General features: G+C 47.0%; 1 protein-coding gene across 2 annotated transcripts in view; it reads right to left on the bottom strand.

Annotated features, from left to right (window-relative positions):
• Gna14 (G protein subunit alpha 14) overlaps positions 1-18,047 on the bottom strand; it is a 177,464-nt gene extending 159,417 nt beyond the window's left edge. Inside the window, exon 1 of one of the 2 annotated variants that reach the window (XM_006970138.4) lies at positions 17,412-18,047. In XM_006970138.4, the coding sequence (XP_006970200.1) occupies positions 17,412-17,535 (124 nt within the window). In that variant the 5' untranslated portion in view covers positions 17,536-18,047. The remainder of the gene's footprint in view (positions 1-17,411) is intronic. The other variant, XM_076560779.1, reaches the window with a different exon arrangement.
• Between the last annotated feature and the right edge of the window lie 2,443 nt (positions 18,048-20,490).

Below are 20,490 nucleotides of genomic sequence, written 5' to 3'. Positions count from 1 at the left end.
TAATAGTGGCATCTCAAACATGCATAGGGAGGAATAGACGGTTCCATTCATTTTAAGGGGCCTGGAATAATGGCTGCATACATTTTATAGCTTTATCAGCTGGTCCTGGTATCACTGTTAGTTATTACAGAAAAATAGACTCTGGTTTGAACAAATTATTTCAGAATAATGCAACAGAATTTGGGAAATTCCTCAACTATGATTCCAATCACATATCAAAGTAACATACAGCCACTAGGGAAAATACCTATGGAAACATAAGAAATATATTTCCCAAAGCTCATCTTATTCCTGGGGGAATGGGCCCAATTAAACATAAATATATATCCAAAATGAGCATTATCAAGATATTGGACATGGAAAATATCTGAAATTTTCTAATTGTCCTTTCTTCAAGGCCCAGCCTGGGTCTGCATTCTTTTATAAACCTGTATAGATCATCTCAGACTCCAGAAATCTTCAGCTTCTGGAAGGAATTCTTCACATCTCTCAGGTTGGATTCCATACAAACCAGTTTAGAGAAGGAAACCTATGTGTACACTGAAGTAGTGCTCAGGCTCAGCTCTGGGGGAGGACTGGGACCTCTGGGATCGGCAAGGTCCTCCCTGCAGTTCAGGGTCTCATGGGAAGCTTTTCCTGGGCTCATCCATTGCCTGGCTGTGACTCCCCCACAGTTGTCTGGACAGAGACTGGATAGTATGTGTTGGAACAAGAGCATGTGGTTTCTCCTATTCTAGAGTCTTCTTTATGTCCTGTACTCTTCTACAGAGCAACTCTTTAAGGTCCTATGAGATAAGACCACTTGAGATAGATCTCAGGGGGCTGATGGCACAACACATAGGCCTCTTTTCTAACCTAATTTCAGCAACAAGAAAGATCTAATCGAATCAAATACTGTGCCAATAGCCAGAGCAGTTTCACTGTTTATATATTTGTACTGTCTGGTTAAAGAATTAAAAAAAAAGAAAAGAAAAAAGTAATTCATCTTGTGCCCTGAATTCTAAGACCTTTATCTGTACAAAGTGCTGTTTTTGTGTTTGAGGCGCCTGCGCATTTATGTGACCTTCCTATGATGCTGTCTGCTTCCCTGAATCAATACTGCCACAGAAACCAAGAAATCCAGCATGAAGACGGAGACCTCAGTGAAAGAGTAGGCTAGAAACAGGGCTACTCACATGGGCTCCTCTCCCAATGCACTAGAGGCCACCCAGTCCCTTGCCATCTCCCCGCTCCTCCGGCTCCTCCCCCACCAAACCACACGAGGAAGTTTTGCAGATGTATTAGGGACGTAAGCTTTTCGGGGTTTCCCATCAGTTGAAGACTGACACATCTGTGAACAATAGAAACGGATGCTGCAGAAACGTGTGTCTCAGGTGGTGGTCCTCTAGGCTGCTCTGTGTACGCGGCCCCGCTTGGGCAGTTCAGATGGCACTCGCTCACTACTGTCAGGATAGGATGATGCGCCTACAAATGCTTTATCACCCTTGTTCATTTGATTTCGGTGAGTAGTACAATTATCTTACATTCCCACCGTCACTGGGAAACAAATACAAAAGCCCAATAGGTGAGTTCCTCAAGGCCTTACACAAGACAGGCTTCAGAGAACACCGCAATGGATGCGTCTGAATCATGTGATGGTGATTAACATGGCAATACAGAAGAGGCCTTTCAAGTAAATGAATCTTACCTTTTTCTCGCATTCATTAAAAATCATACAAAATATTACAATTTACCGGTCACTGGGTTTTGAGAAAAGCAGGATTTATATGCCAGGAATCTCATCCCTTGCCTAGAAATAACCAACCAAAACTCCATGGTCTCAGGAATTTGTAGTTTAGTTATCAGGGGAAGGAACCGCCCCTCTGTTTCAAGATAAAAACAGCAAAGCAACTGAACTGGGTAACAGAATCAAGCAAGGAGCTCAGGCTGCAAAGGCTGCTGACCAGGACAGGCCCTTCAGTGGGATGAACTTTGAGCAGAGATGTGAAGATAAAAAGGAAACAGTCAAGGCACCAGAGTGGGGGTGGGTACAGAAAAGAATGTTCCAGGCAGAAAAAGAAGCAACCTCAGAGACTCAGGCAAACAACAACAAAAATTAGGATGTTAAAAACCAGAAAGCTGCTGAATGTTGGCCTGAGGGTGGTGAGCCAGAGAAAGAAAAGACAATGCTATTTGCATTCTGAGAGGCATTGGAAATGTATTCCAGTTTTAAGACATTGGATCACATCAATGTAATATGATCTAAGTTTAAGATGGACGATGAAAGGCAAATTTGGACAGCGGGACTCAGGAGATAGGTGCAGAGACCCAGGAGGACTGTAACAGCCTGGCTTGGCCTCAGAAATTTGGGGAAGAACTTTAGTGCCAGAGACAGGGCTGGCAATGGCTTGTGAGAGTTTCCTGGGATAACAGGATGCATGTGTGACATGTTTATATCCCCATAAAATAAACACAATAAAAAAGGAACACCAGAAATGATTGCAGCACTATTAGCTATGCCTTCAGATTTGAAGACATTTTTCTTTCCATTCTGTTTCTGTTGTCCAAAGGTTTCTATCAGATTTTTCTTTCAGTTTGCCTTTACCGACCCACTTAGAGAAGACTTCCCTTTTCCTATATGAAAGTCTCACATCTATGTTTTGGACCTTTGTCATTTTGGGTTATAGAGCGTCTGAGCACCCACTTTTGGTGGCAGGAGGGGAATTCCAGAAAAGGTAGAAGATACCCAGGTATCTTCCTATGGTAGAAGCCCAAGACTAGCACACTGTTGTTCAACCAGAGAAAGTTGTATTTTGTTTTGTTGGAAACAGGCTCTCATTGTGTAGCCATGGCTGGCCTAGAATTCATGTTGACAAGGATGGGCTTGGGCTCACAGAGATCTGCCTGCATCTGTCTCCCAAGTGCTTGGAGTAACAGCATGTGCCACCAGGTCTGGGCAACCAGCACTAGAAGTAAATAGCACTGACCGTGAGACAGGCACTAAATGTCATAAAAATAATGACTCATTCTGTTGAATTATTCATAATACCATCCACCTAGTATGCTTGCTAGTCCCACTTAATGGATGAGGAAATTAGATTAATTCAAGGATGCATACAGCTCATCAGTGAAAGAACCTAGATGTGAAACCCAGCCAGGCTGACTCCAAAAACATGTCCTAATCATCAAGCCTACCCCTGGCACTCTGGTGGTTAGGTCCAATCAGATGGCCTGTAGCTTTGAAAGTGATGCAAGGATGCAGCAATGGTCACTGGTGATGTGCAGAGCTGCCGAGGAGGGTAAATGTCTAGTGCATCACCAGCAAAAGCTACAGGTCTTGTGTAGCGTCACCAGGCTGTTAGTGGCAGGCTAGGCTGATGCCAGGGCTCACTGTGTCAAGCCTTGCTTGGAGCCTGCCATTTTGCTGAGGCTGCTGTCCAATTTTCATCAACTCCCAGTTTTTTACTTTCCTCTTAATATATTATTCTCTGCTGAAATGATCTGCAACCAAGAACCCTGGCCAGCACAGTGAGTTTATACACCAGCATGCAGCCAGCCACTAGATGAGAGTAAGGGCTCCAGCAGAGACCTTTGTGTCTTCTTCTGCCCTCAGAGTCCTCAGATTCCCACAGCATGCTTCTCTCCTCTGACAGTGTGCACAGTCAAGGCTACCTGACTCCTAGGAAGTCCTGCCTCAGAGCACACACACTGATGACAGCCATGTCTGGAGTGAACATCCCTTGCCAGAACTAAGGGTTCCAGAGGGCACCCAGTGCCTTCAGCTCCCACAGAGGAAGGAAGCCAACCCAGAGGACTCTGCCACTCAGGAATGTAGATGTAACCAACCATCTTATTAAAATAAGAAACACAGAACTAATGTAAAGAGAAAGCCGAGAGGTCAGAGCTCAGACCTAAAATCTTACCTCCTGCAGTGCTCCTAGCTTCTCTGAAAGAGAGCTACTTCCTGTGTGTCTGTCTTTAAATAGTCTTTCTATTCTGCCTTCTCATTGGTTGTAAACCCAAACACATGACTGCCTCGTCACTGCCTGTAAGTACCGCCCTCCAGGTCTTAAAGGTGTATGTCTCCAGTGCTGGCTGTATCCCTGAACACACAGAGATCTACCTACCTCTTCTACCAAGTGCTGGGATTAAAGGCGTGCGCCGCTGTCACCACCACACTCTTGCTATGGATCTAATAGCTCTGACCCCCAGGCAACTTTATTTATTAACATACAATGAAAATCACATTTCAGTACAAATAAAATACCACCATACAGGAAAGATGGTGTTGGCTGAGAGAGGTCATCTACACCAACCATCCTGGCCAGTGCCTTTTGCCAATCTTCATTTTTTTCAAATCTGGGTTTAATTCTGAGAAGCTGAATTCCAGTCTCACCTCCAGAGCACAGTATCTTTGCTACAGAGGTTCCTGGAACCCCCTTTTCCTGCTTGCCCACCCCACTGCATGTCACAGAGGCGAATTCTTATAATAGATTTTCCTTTGTGATTCAGGAGGTATCAGTACAGATAAAGCAAACTGTTGTATAGATTAGGAAGCATCTTTTAAAACTGGAGTGTGTCTGTCTGTCTGTTGTACACCAGGGTGCACACAAGGATACTGGAAGATAAGAGCAGCTATTGACCCTCACCTTGACCCTTGTTTGACGCAGGGTCTCTTGGTCACTGCTGCATGTGCCAGGCTATTTGGCTTTGAAGCTTTTACAGCCTCTCCTGTCTCTGCCATCCTACAGGAGTGCTGGGATTACAGACACATGCACTGTCATGTATGCCTTTACATGGGTCTGGGGATTCAAACTCAGGGGCTTGTGCTTGTACACCTCATACAGTGCTTCTCCCATTGAGCCGTCTCCCCAGCCAGGACAGTATATTTTAAGGTAAGGGGGTTGAGAGTAAGAGACTTTTTTGTTGCTTTCTGCCAAACTCCACCGGTGGTCCTTCCTATTTTGTATTTACTCTCGGTTTAAGACTCATGAAAGCCTCAAAAATTTCATCTCCTATGGCGTGGCTTAAAAACGTTTACTCTTCAGGACTTTGGTATTGAAATTGATAGGCTGATGGACATGATTGTTTTGTCTTAAATCCTTGAGCACCTAACAGTAAGATGAGGTTTTCCACTCGCAGTGATCAAGGTCCTTTCGGAAGTGCCTAGTTGCTAATAGAATGGATACACACTGGTCCTGGAACATCTTGTTTTGCCAGGAAGAACATAATCAAGAAAATCACGGTGGCATGTTGCGATGCTGCAGGGCTGGCTTGAAAGGGACCTCAGTACACAAATCTTGTACACCTTGAGAACCACATGAGCCCACACTATAATAAATAAATGAACAAAGACAGAAGTAAGTAAAAAGAGGCAACAGGAAGGCTTTTTAGCAGCATGCCAAGTGTCTACCAGTGAGCACAGAGAGACTCGTGGAGATGGAAGATAATTTTGCAGCCATCATATTATACAACTGACCAGCCAGGAATAAAAAAAATGACTAGGAAACAGAATATTTTGGTATTTTGGCATGTAGCTCAGGGAAAGAGAACTTGTCTAACATGTGGAAGGTCTGGAAAAATTGTTACTAAGAAGGACATTTTGAAAAGGAACAGTGTGATTCAAGGGGTAGGAAAGCAGCCTCTTGACCAGGTAATCAAAGTTAAAGTCATCAGTGAGAAGCAAATGGCCTCCATGTACCTCAGATGTAAGTCCCTCCGAAAGTAGCAACACCTCTTGGTGTTCCAGCCAAGAATGGCTAGCTGGACTCTCGTCCTAAGAGAATCAGACAAAGCCTAAATGAGGGATGCTTGGTTTGAAGAGGGGTGAGAGAGATGTATTCCTGCAAAATTCAATATTGTGAGAGCCTATAAAATGTTCTCGTTAAAGAGACAAAAAGACATGAGAATCAAATGTGATATCTAAGCTGACATCCAGGCCTGGGCTTGGGATGAGGCAATGCCACTTGGGACATTCCTGGGCTGACTGACAAATCTAGGATACAAGAAATAGACTGGACACAAATATCCTACCATGGTTAAACAAATGAATGGTACCTCTGGAAGATCCTGTCCTGTTTTAGGAAAAATACATGGATGTGGTTAGAGGTAAAGGCTACAGTTCACATAACACACTCTCAAAATTTTCCAAAAAGTGGAGAAAATAAACAAATAAGAACAAAAAGAGGTACAAGTTACATAGGAAGTGAATTAGGAAATGAATATACCTGAATAGTGCATGGATTTAGTGTGTGTGTGTGTGTGTGTGTGTGTGTGTGTGTGTGTGTGTGTGTCGTGTATACATACATTGGTGCAGGGGCACTGTAGCTAGAGTTTTCCTGCCTTGCCCACAGTCAGGACAAATCTCTGTCACCCGCCAGTCCCACAGCCCCTCAGACCCAACCAAGCAAACACAGAGACTTATATTGCTTACAAACTGTATGGCCGTGGCAGGCCTCCTGTTAACTGTTCCTATATCTTAAAGTAACGCATTTCTACAAATCTATACCTTGCCACGCGGCTCGTGGCTTACCAGCATCTTCACATGCTGCTTGTCCTGGCAGTGGCTGGCAGTGTCTCCTTCTGCCTTCCTGTTCTTTTATTTCTCCTCTCTGTTAGTCCCGCCTATACTTCCTGCCTAGCCACGACCAATCAGGTTTTATTTATTGACCAATCAGAGCAACTTGACATACAGACCATCCCCCAGTACAGCCAAGTGCAGACCATCTCAGACACCTGCACTCAGGCCCATGGTCCTAATCATCCTCTATGCAAACCTGCTGGGTAACGCCACAAGGAACCCAAGAAGGGCTCCCACAGGACATACATTAACATCCCACAGCAGGGCACTCACATGCAGATGCCAGAGGAATGTCAAATATCTCCCCCAGCATTCCCCACTTTATTTTTGAGGCAGTGTCTCCCAGTGATCCTGACCCTCTGTTTTGGCTAGGCTGTCAGGCCAGTGAGCTCTCAGGATCCTCCTGTCTGCCCCACAACACTGAGGTTCTCAGTGCATGCAGCCATGCCTAGCTTTTATATGGGGACTGAGGATTTGAACTCAGATCTTCTTGCTTACACAGTAAGTGTTCTTACCCACTAATGCATCTCCATAGGACCCTTAAATTCTTATTCTTGTGTTTTTCATACATTTAAAGATGTTTTTATATAAAAAGTTAAATGATTTGGGGGAGGACAATAACTACAAAGGGACATGGAAAACGTTTAGGGATGGGGAGAATGTTCTAGATCATGCTTATGCCTGTGTTCATACAATTCTCATGCTTACTATCTGTACACTTAGAACTGGTAGCTTTCACAGCATATAAAATACCACAAAAGAGTTTGCTTGAAAAGTACAATGGGAAAAGTCAAAAGGCTGTCTGGACAGACAGACAGAAAGAAGATAGTTGCCTGCCCTTGCCCCTTAAGAAGTCTCCAGGGACAGCTGTGTTATGGAAGGAAGCAGGTCATCTATCTGGTGGGTGGGGCTCGTTTATTGCAGGTACAGAGATAGCCACAATTTTCTGAAACATATTTTGGCCAAAAACTATTAATCAATCTTCGTATTAACACCCATTTTATAGTGAGCACAATACTCTGACGCAGACTTAAAGCACAAAAGCTCAATAAAATCCTATCCAAAGGGTCCTACATATCATCCCAGAATCTGAGAATACCATCCACTGTCCTCACCAATCTCCCTGATAGCTGGAGAGTTTGTGCTGCTCTCTCCCTGGCATGTGGACCATCCAAGCCCTAGCTTGTGAACAGTCGGTCAGCACCATCCTATGGCCCATGAATCATAAAGCCCCTCCAAAGTGATCCCTGCTCTTTCCCACTCTGCCTGGGCTGCCATCTCCAGGTTGCTATTACGCTTTTGTGACAGTCTTTCCATCCAGTTCCTTGAGAAAAGGTTCCTTGCACTGAGTGCCAGCCCCAGCACTCTGGAGAAATCTGGCAGACTAGACTAAGATTAGGAAATGGTGAGTGTTTGCCACTTTGTTTCTTTTGTTTTTTCAGGGAGCTCTATCACCTGCCACAGAGGAAGCGCCATGAAGCACTGTCTCTAGTGTTCTCCTACCCAGAAATGTCACAGTTAGTTTTAAGGGGAGATTTTGTTTTATTTGATCCAATAAAGCTTGTTTGGACTCAGACTTTCTGTTATTTACTGTAATTAGGAAATACTGTGGGATGTCTTTTTGTATGCTATGAATATGTGTTGCTCTGATTGGTTGATAAATAAAACGCTAATTGGCCAGTAGCCAGACAGGAAGTATAGGCAGGGCAAGCAGACAATGAGAATTCTGGGAAGAGGAAGGGCTGAGTCAGGAGTCACCAGCCAGACACAGAGAAAGAAAGATGACAAGGCAGAACTGAGAAAAGGTACCAAGCCATGTGGCTAAACATAGATAAGAATTATGTGTTGCTGGGCATTGGTGGCGCACGCCTTTGATCCCAGCACTCGGGAGGCGGAGACAGGCGGATCTTGGTGAGTTCGAGGCCAGCCTGGTCTACAGAGCGAGCTCCAGGAAAGGCACAAAGCTACACAAAGAAACCCTGTCTTGAAAAACCAAAAAAAAAAAAAAAAAAAAAAAAAAAAAGAAGAAGAATCATGTGTTAATTTAAGTGTAAGAGTTAGTAGGTAATAAGCCTGAGCTAATGGCCGAGCAGTTATAATTAATATATGCTTTTGAGTGATTATTTCATAAGCGGGCCAAGGGACTGCAGGGGCCTGGTGGGACTGGAGAAACTACCCGCTACAAGGAAACATGACCAAAATCAATTTACAGTCTAGGAAACCCTGTAAGAAATGAAAAGCCAAATATCCCTGTTAAAATACTACTTGGAAATTTTAAACAAACGCTATGCAGCCAGTAACTGGTCAGCTAACATGGGAGATGACACCTCCCTGATGCTTGAAAAAAAAATACCAAAAGATGCATCAACAAGAGCTCACTGCACACAGTGTGCCAGCAGAGATTAAAGAATCACACTCATGGGCAAGCAATGGCAGAGCCAGGGTTTGGAACCAGCAATCTAGACTGCATTTTCAACTCCTACAGTGTTGTTAGGGCAGGATAGAAAGACATGGAGACTTCAGGGGACACGGGAGAGAAAGAAGCTTCTCACCCTGTGGCCCAGCTTGTATTTCTACTGGCCAAGATTCAAGGCCATCAACATAACTGATAACATCAGAATTTCCTACAGAGACAGTGCTGGCCTTCCTAATGACATCTCAGACAACAGGCCATGCTTACTTAGGGCTCGGGCCAGCATGTTCAAGCCCAGCCAGGCCTTGCATTTTGACTGTATCAGGACTCCTTTCTCGTCCCTAAATCCAAACAGTGAACCTTATAAAACCATCCTCATTAACAAAAAGAACTGTTTCTTTATTTGTGAATGTAATTTAATTTTAAGACAGGGTCTCTGTAACCCATTCTAGCATCTAACTTACTATAGAGTTTCGAATATTGATTCTTCTGCCTCTACCTCCACACGGAAGGTGTAAGCCACAGTTCCCCCAGCTAGGAAATCCTTTAAGATAAGAGAAATAAACCAACTCCTTCATTTTTAAACTTTGCTTAAACCTTGCTATAAATCACCAATGTTTGGGTTGTACAGTGTCCTTTTTTTTTTTTTTAAAGACCTGTTGTGGTGGTTACTGTTATTGTCAATTTGACAGGATCTGGGATATCTTTGAGGAATTATTTAGATTAGGTTAGTCTCTGGACATTCCTATGAGGAGTTAAATAGAACAACTGATGTGGGAGACCCACCTTAAGGAAGGTGGCACCATCCTCTGTGCTGGGGTCTTGGGCTGCATATGAAGCACGAAGCTGACTGAGCACAGGTGGTCATCTCTCTGCTTCATGACTGTGGATGCAATGTGACTGGCTGCCTCATGCTCCTGTCACCAGAACCTGCCCATCACAATGGAACTGTGAGCCAAATAAACCCTCCCTTCCTGAGGTCACTGTTTTCAGAGTGTTTTATCAGAGCAATAAGAAGTGACTGTGACCTCTTCTCCTTCCAAACTTCAATCTGAAGCATGTATTATCCCGTGTTTCTACTTATATTAATTTAGCTTCACTCTGACTTGTCTCAAAGTGCTTTTCTGTGCTGTAGGCAAGGATAGCTTTACCTGAGTGAAGAGGACGAAGAAGAGAATTCACAGGCAATGGCAGCTGAGGTAGGATGTGTCTTCCCACCACTGTTGACATTATGGGCTGAATAATACCCTCCTGTCATGTATTTGTTGAAGTCTCAACCACCAATACTTTAAGAGAATAACTGTTTTTGGAAATAAGGTCTTTAAAGAGATGATTAATATAAAACAAGGCCTTTAAAGCCCTATCTAAGGGGACTAAACTCCCTGTGGGAGGATAAGAACACATCAGGAATGAACACACAAGGCTGAAAGGCCACAGGAGGACATGACAAGGCTCCTGTCCACAAGCCAAAGAGAAAGACATCAAGATTAAACAAACCTCAGTCTGTGGACTCCAGCTTCCAGCCTCGGGGAAAATCGATTCCCATTGCCTAAGCCTCCCAACCTGTAGTATTTTTATCATGGTTCTGCCAGAAGAATATAATTGATTTAAGTTAAGTACCACTTCCCCTTCCTCCCATAAAGTTCTAAGATGAAGTCTATGTCCAAGTTTAGCAGTCAGGGTGACTGGAAAAACTCAACTCAATTACCAAGCAACCCTTCACCAAGCACTAAAATCAAAGGAAGACAATTCTTTCATTTAATTGCCATTGTCTGGAAATGAAGTTTTCTACACTAACAATACTACCTATTAATGGGGTGTTTGATTATTTGTTTTATTTTTTCACAGAAATTTATTGCCATGTAATTCATGTTCAGATTAGAAAACACAGAACAGAAAAATCCCTCCCTCATTGTTTTAGCTAGTTTTATGTAATTTTATGTCAACTTGATACAAGCTAGAGTCATCTGAGAGGAGGGAGCTTCAACTGAGAAAATGCTTCCATAAGAGCAGGCTGTAGGCAAGCCTGAAGAGCATTTTCTTAATTAGTGATTGATAGGGAAGGACCAAGCCCTTTACAGGTAGTGCCATCCCTGAGCTGGTGGTCCTGGGTTCTATAAGAAAGCAGGCTGAGCAAGCCATGATGAGCAAGCCAGTAAGCAGCACCCTTCATGGCCTCTGCATAGGTCCTGCCTCCAGGTTCCTGCCCTTTTTGGGTTTCTGTCCTGACTTCCTTCAATGATGAACTGTGATGTGGAAGTGTAAGCCAAATAAATCCTTTCCTTCCCAAGTTGCTTTGGTCATGGTGTTTCACCAGAGCAACAGTAACCGTAAAACACAATCATTTAGGCAGAGAGCCATTGTCTTGGGATCTGCCTTCCATGTATGTGCCCACATGAAGGTCCATGTTCTGTTTGGGTGAAATGGAGTGACCTTGTCATGCCTATAGACCTTCTCATCTCCATGTGGTGCTGGAGTAGAAAAAAATCTCCTGGTCAAGAGAATAGACTTTTCAGCCTGAATGGAGACCTAACATTCCAATTGGGCTGGGTAGTTCTCTTGGCCCAGGGACTACCCCCTAAGAAAGCAGGTTCACCTTAAACCATACTAAAGAGATAGGTGGGGTAATTAGTCCTTTGATGAGATACCATACTTTTTCTTCCCAGGATCCCCATGTAGCTTATAAGTCAGTTCACTTTTTGATTACTCAGAAGAGCATAACTTTTATTTCTCATTTTGAAGCATGCTTTCCTCAACTACGTGAGCTTCTTTTCTCAATAGTGTGGGCTTCTTTATTGTCTCCAGAGCAGCAGTTCTCAACCTGTGGGTCACAACTCCTCTGGGGGGTCTAACAGCCCTTTCACAAGGGTCGCCTAAGACCATTGGAAAACACAGATATTTACATGATGATTCATTACAGTAGCAAAATTACAGCTATGAAGTAGCAACAAAAATCATTTATGGTTGGGGTCAGCACAACATGAGGAACTGTATTCAAGGGTCGCAGCATTAGCAGGGTTGAGAACCACTGCTCCAGAGCCTCCCCCTCTCTCCACGTGGCGGCTTGTCTGCCATGGGCTGACCTCCATGCCAACTGAATCAGAACTGTCTGTTTCTCCTTCTTTCCTCCATTCTCCTCCTCCAGGCAGTTGCTGAGGTTCACAATTTGTCTGCCCTGGGTTTTCCTCCCCTCCCCTCCTCTCATTCCTCCCCCTCCTCCCCTTCCCTTCCCTCCTCCTCTCCTTCTTTAATAAAATCATCCTTGAGCTTGCTTGAGGCCTTTCCCCACACTGAGACATGGTTTTTTTGTGTCGCCCTGGATGTCCTAGGATTCTCTCTGTAGACCACGCTGGCCTTGAACTCAGAGATCCACCTGACTATGCCTCCCAAGTGCTGGAATTAAGGGCATGTGCCACCACCCACTTTGAGTCCATTCTTAAAGAGGGGAACCCCGATTTTCCCTGGATCAGTGGTGTCCAGCCAGATGCTCAGCATGTGCCCAATGAGAGATGGGCACTCTGGGACTCAGGCTGCAGGTCATAGCCAGCTGCTGAGTGCTGCTCTGCCCTTGCAGATATGATCATCTCTCAGGACACTTTCTTGCAGTAATTGCTGGAAGTCCCAGGAATGCTTATGCAGTCTGCCTACCTGTCCTTTGCCAGCCCTCGAATGCTGCAACCTCCACGTGGCCCTAGGCTTCAGTACAGGCTCCTAGAAAGCATGGGGCTGGCCTGTGGGCTGCTCTCCAAAGTAGGAACCTGAAGGGAGGCCCCTGGATCCCCAGTAGGAGCATCATGAGAAGGTGGCCACAGGCCATTATCAGACTGTAGTCACCTGAAGATAAGTCACAGAAACCTTGGCACACAGAAGAACATGCTCTGTAAGCTACCCCAGGCTGCGCTAGGCTGTGGCTGCACTGACAAGCTTTTGCACCAACTCTCACTCCATAGGAAACTTCTTCCCTAGGTGAGAGCATGTCTACTCAGTAAGGTAGCCCTGGTGTCTCACTTGACATCCAAGGTGGCCTCTGATGAAGGGGACTTGGGATCTGTGTCCAGGCCTCTGTATTCACAACTACCCACTTCCATTCACCAAGTGCCCTAAGATCCACACTGTGTCTGTTGACCTGATCTTCTCAGGCCACTGCTTCTGTCACTGCCACCAGCATCCTCTCCGTGAGTGGCCTGGGAGGATGTGCCTGAACATGTGTCTCATCCTGTAAGAGGCTGAGGACTACCCTGGGTGCTGAATAGTCACATATGCACCTCCCAGATGTAGGGTGGAGTATGGGTCAGTGTGTGGACCTGGGAGTACTATCTTCACATTTCACGTCCTAAGAACAAGGTCTATCAATACAGCTAATATTTAACATGGCTCTGTACTGCCATTCCACTGGGAAGCTAAGAGGCCAGACCTGTTCTGTCTCCAGACAGGACCGTTTTGCAGGATCATAGGAGTGAGTGCATGGTAGTAAACAGCCTGAGCTTAGAGCAAGCCAGAGCCACCAGACCGTGCATCCTAGCTGAAGGCAGGTGGTGTGAGAAGCAGGGAGCTAAAGGAAAGGCAGCAAGCTCCTCGGTACCCTTGGTGACTCAGGGCAGCAGAGTGGTCCCCCATCTGGGGACAATCCTCACAAGGCTGCTGAAGAGACAACGGTGACGATGGTGGCCTATGAAAGAGCCTGACCAGGCCTAGGTGTCTTGCTGGGACCAGGATCCCAAACAGAGGCAGGAAGGAGTGTTGAGGTCTCAAGGGTAGAGGCTCCTTGTCAGTACCCACGTTTCACTCTGAGGATCCCAACATCAGCAAACCACCCCAACTCTTCCCAGCTCAGGGTCCAAGCTGAGGGGCACAGGCTCGTCCTGCCAGGAAGGAGGAAATAGTGCCAATAGTGCTTCTGATTGAGAAGTGAAGTCACAAAACGGTGTCAGGCCACCGAGGCCACAGTCTATAAAGCACTTAATTCGTTCCTGCTAGTGACTCTTCTTCCCCTAGGTTTACAGCCGCAAGACCAGCAAAGGTGGCACCCAGCCTCAGGATGGCATTCAAGGCTGCTGGCATCTCTACCCACAAGGGCATCCCCGGAAGCTCACAGCACACACTGCCCTGCTCAGAGCTGGTGGCTGCCTTCCAGGGGTAGCTGATGGGCCAGCAAGAAGCTAGCTTTCTCAAGGAGCTGCTGCTGCTATCTCTGGGCTGAGTTCATTGAGCTCCACTGACCTGGGCTTACGGGTCACCCTGTCTGCAGCCACAGCTCTCACAGAAGTTTTGATTTCTCCTTAGGCAAAACGACCTTTGGCTCTGCATCTGTCTCGAAGAACGCCACACTCCTTTGGTCTAGCTCCAGCCTCTGCATCAAGGCACTGGGAGGTTTCATCTGTGCTCTGGCAAGGGTGTCAGTATGGAGGAATATGCATTCCTTTCCCATTCCAGCCACAGAGGCCTGCAGAATGGTGAGCTCCCAGGCACATGACTCAGAAGCACAAGTCCAAGGTCCACCTCCCCATTGGTGTACAGGACACACATTGCCATCACTTCTCCAGCAGTATTTTGCCCAATTAGAAGGACTTCCTTTCTACTAAATTCAGCTGTATCCTTTATTTTCTTCATCTCCTCCTGCTGAGAAGTATTCAGCCAACATCTTGCAACCACCAGCTATAACCAGACAACTTGTGCCCCTCAGTAATGGATAGTGACTTAGACTTTTACTAAGCATAGTCAGGACTCTGCTACCCTACAGCACACTTCAGAAACACCCTCACCTCGGCTGCAGACACAGTCATCATTGCAAGAGCCCATGGCTTCTGGGAACATACTCCACACAAGATCTCAAAGTTCCTTTAATGTCTGAGAGACGTGATCAGTGAATCTAGTCCAGCCACTCTAGTAACTGGTGAAGTTTCCACTCTGTGATTTCAGACAAAATGGCACATACCCTTCCCTGATTGCCGAATCTTTTCGTCACAGCCTCGTGAGACTTGAGTTATGCCTTAACCCTCTTAAGATAGAAAGAACTTGGGGTTTTTAAGCCCATCAAGGCTCTGGTAGCTCCATGGGATTTAGAACTGTACCTTGAATGGGAAAATTGTCACCATAATGATTGATAGTCCCATCTGGGAGAAGGGAGCACAAAGTACTTCAAGGGGTCAGGAGAAGTGGAACAAGGGCTCGAACAGCCTGAGGCTTTGTTACCTGGATTAAATGTGACCTTTAAGGCAAACGATGTGCCCTTGGGCATTCCTTCTCTACTTTGTGTGTCTAAGTGTGTCAAATACGCCCATTAGCAATATGTTTATGGCTCAGCTTACTGCATAATTAGCCTTACAAGGAGCCAGCATATGCCCAGCTCTTGGTATAGGCCTAACAGTACTTCACACATGGACACAAATCTAAACATTTCAAAATGAACTAGAGTTTAGTCTGCCCTTGACAAGAAAAAGTATGCAGCTTAAGTTGAAGGAAGACATAATTAATTAACCTAGTATCAAACTACAAACTGTGACAGTACTCCACGTGACAAACCAAGCTTGATGACAGCCTGCAGGGTTCAGCTAGAGTTCCCGGGCCAGCCCAATACTGGATGAGCAGGCCTGGCTCTGGGGGTGTAGAGCGGCCCTTCCTTCCCACCCACACCCCATAATCTGCCCCCCCCCCCAGGAACCTCTTAGGTATACCCGTGGACCAGAGGCCACAGTCCCAAACTCCTTCCCGGCCTGAGCAAACAGCCTCCCTTAGGGCATTCCTACTGAATCAGGTCTCTCTCTTCCTCACTGGCTAAGACCCCAACAGTAAGCTAGGAGTCGTTTAGGCAGGGAATTTCCTCTGGCCTTAGAGGAGAGGCAGGTGTGTGGAATCTGGGTGGTCAGCCTTTTGGACTTGGAGGTCTGAGGAAAACCAGGGGAGGCCCTTTAAAGCCAGGAGCAGGGCTCACATAGCAGACGCCTGGCTCCTCTGCCCGGGTCTGAAGGCAGAGCAGACTAAAAGGCTTCTCCAGGTCGAATCTGTCTTTCCTTCATAGTTCATGAAATGTGACTGCTCGAAGATAATTAAACACACAGTAAGAGAGGGCTTGCTCCTGAAAGGATGGAGGGAACAAGTTGAAATACTTGCAGCTATTTAGGGAGGAACTGGTAAAAAGAAAAAAGGTCAGTATTCACCGGTGGATGGACTGAAGGACATTCTGTGGATCAGAAGAAATTGATCCTTGCCTTGGGGGAAATCAATCGCACCTTAAACTCTTTTCTTTTTGTTTTAGAAATACTTCTGCAGAGACCTTCTAAAAGCCTGCCAAGGCACTGATAGAGGTAGCCGGGCCAGCTAAGTAGAACCAAGGTGGGCCAAGGAGGTCACAGAAGGTATTGGTAATAGGCATTAGCAGTAGGGGCTTCACTTGCATGATTCACCCCTTATCAGCTTTGTGGTGGTATTGTGTTCACCAAAATATTGTGTACCTTAATAAACTTACCTGGGGTCAGAGAACAGACAAGCCGCTAGTCAGTGATAGCACACGCCTTTAATCCTAGCATTCCAGAGATAGAAATCCCTCTGGATCTCTGTGAGTTCAAGGCCACATTGGAAATAGCCAAGCATGGTGACACACGCCTTTAATCCCAGAAAGCTAGCCTTTAATCCCAGGGAGTGGTGGTAGACAGCAGAAAGATATATAAGGCGTGAGGACCAGAAACTGGGGGCATTTGGCTGGTTAAGCATTTGGCCTGGTTAAGCTTTCAGGCTATGGAGCAACACAGTACAGCTGAGATTCATTCTGGATGAGGACACAGAAGCTTCCAGTCTGAGGAAACAGGACCAGCTGAGGAACTGGTGAGGTGAGATAGCTGTGGCTTATTCTGTCTCTCTGATCTACCAGCATGGACCCCAATAACTCGTCTCGGGTTTGATTTTATTAATAAGAACTTTTAAGATTCCTGCTACACAGCTTTCTCTTTTCTCACGTTTGTCTGTTTCTAGGCTTTCCTTTGTCAGCTCTTACTGTGAGGACAGAGCCTTCCCATATAACCTTAGCTGGAAGTAAAAAGTAGGCTGCGTACGGCACCTGCGGTCAGAATCCATGGAGAACAGAGCCTAAACTGCGGGCCAGGCAGCCCCCCAACGCCCGCCAACATTCAGGTTGGGGTTCTGCAACAACCGAGGTTGCTGGGAGCCCAAGGGCGGAGGGGTCAGTGCTGGGGAAAACAGACAAGAGACCAAGGGCTGAGGTCCGGCCCTGCTCAGAGATGCCGGGAGTCGGGGGTCGAACGTCACCCAGCCCCAGGTGAAAAAGACCCGCACCCAAGCCTGGAGGCCGCAGTATCTGTGAGCTGTGGAGGGACAGGACGGGAGGAAACGACAGCACGCCACGGGGTTTGCTCTGAGGACCGGGAAGGAGCCCGGACGCTAACATCGGAACTGCCCGCCCGCCGGATAAACGCAGCCACTCACCCAGCAACAGCAGCTTGAGCTCACGGCGCGCGTCCTTCTTGTCGCGGCGAAGCTGCCGTTCGATCTCCGCGCTGATGCGCTGCGACTCTTTCTCCTCCGCAGACAGACAGCAGCAGCCGGCCATGGTTTGCCACTCCGACGGGGCGACAGGGACCCCACGCTCACCGCCCGTCCGCGCGGATGATCCGCGTCAGGCGCAGGGTTTGGAGAGAAAACACCTGAACCGACTATGGTTTGGAGTAAGGGTCTCGGAGCTCCTGGCCTTAACCTTTCTCGAAGGCAGTTCCGCCGGAGGGCTTGTGTGGTACCGGATCAGGCACCCAGCCCCTCACTCTTGTGGGAAAGAAGAGCGAGCTGGGCTGTGTGAGCGGCGCTGTCTCCAGAAGATGCGCGCCCCGGGGCACTGTAGCTGGGCACCCAGGTAGGCAACGCAGACCTCGAATCAAAAGTTGGGGTGTAGGTGCCGCTGGGAGAGTAGTCTCTCCGAGTCTTGGGGTGTCGCAAGCTAGCAGCAGACGTGGCGTGGCTTGCAGACAACGGACCAGCGAGCCTTTGCCTGCAAAGTTCTGAAAACCTCTGCAGTTACTGTAGACTCTCTCCGAATGGAAGGTTCCTCCAGCACTCACGCTAAGAGGCAGGAGGAGGCGGGGCGTCTCAAACCTACAGTCCTGGCGTCTGTGGGAGTTGCCCCTAGGCCTACCCCAACCTGATGGTGCCTGGGGACAAAGGAGAACGACGGACCTTCGAAGAGGCTAGGGCCCGGAGCAGCCTCACACCTGCCTCCTTGGCCGTGGCGCCCCTAGTGCAGGCAGGGCCACTTGCCAAGCTTGCTGTAACCAGCAGGCGCCGGCTGCCAGACCCTTCCCGCTGCCAGATCCGGGTTCCGACAGGTGAGGGAGTTTCGCCAACTCCCAGCCTCAGTGCCAGGGGTGGTGGCGCACTAGCGGACCCGAGCCAGGCGTCTGCAACCAGGACACACACTTGCGTGCTAGCAGCTAGGTTCTGGCCTCCCCTCCCATCAGAGGCTGAGCCTTGCCCACCAGCCTCTCCACTGCTCACACTTGAGGTTCCTAGACTGGCTCCCTCCGCTTCCCGGATGCCCTAGCCCAGCCTGGGCTTGGAACAAGCCCTGGGTCAGCTCGGAGCTTGCCTGTCTAGAGCAGATCAACCAGATGGCTCTGCTAGGAACAGCAGCCGCCTCTGGGGTCGGGTAAAAGAGCAGAGGGCTAGTTAACGCCTCCCAGCCGGTCCTACCTCACGGAGCCGGATGGGGGGCCGGGGACTGGAGGGTGAGGGTGGAAAAACGTCTGGCTGCTTTGCATTTGGTGATGGAAAAGACTCCTGCTTTGTAAAAAGAGTTGGCACCTTCCCCGACACACCTGGCAGTTCCCTACTCAGCCCTGCAACCAGACTGCCGCCATAGGACAGCTCCTGGAACGCCGCGTGTAAAATCTAAACGCACCCTCGACAACTCAAATGGAAAGACACAAAGCAAGTTGCACTCGCTGTTTTAGTCTGTGCAGATTTTAAGGTGCAAAGCGAGAGCAGAACAAGGGATCTTGCAGACCACAGCAAAGAGTCTTCTTTTCCTTCTATTCAAGTCGGCGTACGAAGTGTGCACACTTAAGGAATCCGACGCCAATGCTCCCTCCGTAAAGAGCAATTGAAGCAGGAGTGGGCAGTGTGGTCGTTATATAAGAACTTGGCAGCTAATGCTATCTGGCTGCAAAGTCTTGTTTACTTTACAGTTTAAGAGGTGCGGACTAATCAGGCTTTAAAATACCCTAGGATTTTCGTTTCCTCCCGGGCATAAATTGACGGCAACAGTGACCCCTGTAGGAAAATGTCTGGATTTCCCTCAGCTATCTGTCACCCGTTTTTCCTTTAGCTCCTACAGGCTGTTTTACACCGAGAACTCCACCACCTGACTCCTCAAACTAAAGCCTCGATCCCAATTTCTAGTCCTTCATAGATACTGAGACCAGGGCAAACCTGAATCCCAAGTTGATTGGAATAACTCAGGTTACTAGTCTTCAAAAAACAGACCACGGCAGACCATCCCTGGAGAACTTGGTGGTAACTGCCAAAAGTCCTCAGTCGTCCCATCCGTTTTGATCCAAGCTGTCATCCTCCCATAGAATGTGGCCCCTGAGAAGCCCCACAGCTTTGGTAAAGGTTTGTAGCTTCAGATAACAATAAAAACTCAATGACGAAAATGCCAACAACAGAGACTAAACCAAATTGTCTTGTCCACATAGGAGGACAATGTTATGTAGATACTAAGATAATCTGTGAGTAACATTATGTCAGAATGACAAACACCCTGTGAAGTTTTGGTGAATGACAGACTGCACGTGCCATGATGGTCCCACCATCTCCCTCAGGGCTGTGGATGAAGCTCAGTGGTAAAGCACTGACCTCCTATACATTTAACATCCAGCACAGAAAAGAAAAATCACATCACCAAAGGATAGTATAATGTCCTGGCTTGTATAAGAACACTCCACAACATCCACGTACTAATGAAGCTGATTAGCCATGTAGTCCTTAAACTGTATTCCTATCTATCATTCATGCCATACGACCTCAAAAATAACAAACTGGGGAGAATCCTCAAAATACATTCAGCAGAAAAGACAAGGCACAAATACATAAGCAGTAAAATATAAATGGTATTTTACATATGGTGAGAATATATACCTGCAATTTTAAGAGCCTAAATTACATATAGCAGAAAGGTTAGTTGCTCTGAGCCGAAACTGGCTGCCTGATTATCTAACACAAGTAACTCTAATTATCTGATAGAGTGACTTGTGGCCCCTCCCATCATATTTAGACTGCACTTTCCTTAACTGTAAACAGAGCAAGGGACTAGAATCCATTCAAAGGACTCACCCAGTTCTAACATCCAATTGTTTCTTTGATGAGGAAAAAACATTAAGGGGCTGGAGAGCTGACTCAGCAGTTAAGAGCATTGGCTGCCCTCCTAGGGGACCCTGGTTCAATTCCCAGCACCCACATGGTGGCTCACAACCATCTGTAACTCCAGTTCCAGGGAATCCAACACCCTCTTCTCTCT

This window comes from Peromyscus maniculatus, chromosome 1, assembly GCF_049852395.1.
Source record: "Peromyscus maniculatus bairdii isolate BWxNUB_F1_BW_parent chromosome 1, HU_Pman_BW_mat_3.1, whole genome shotgun sequence".
Taxonomy (NCBI): domain Eukaryota; kingdom Metazoa; phylum Chordata; class Mammalia; order Rodentia; family Cricetidae; genus Peromyscus; species Peromyscus maniculatus.
Note: the sequence above shows the minus strand (reverse complement) of the source record. Positions and strands in the feature narration are given on the sequence as shown.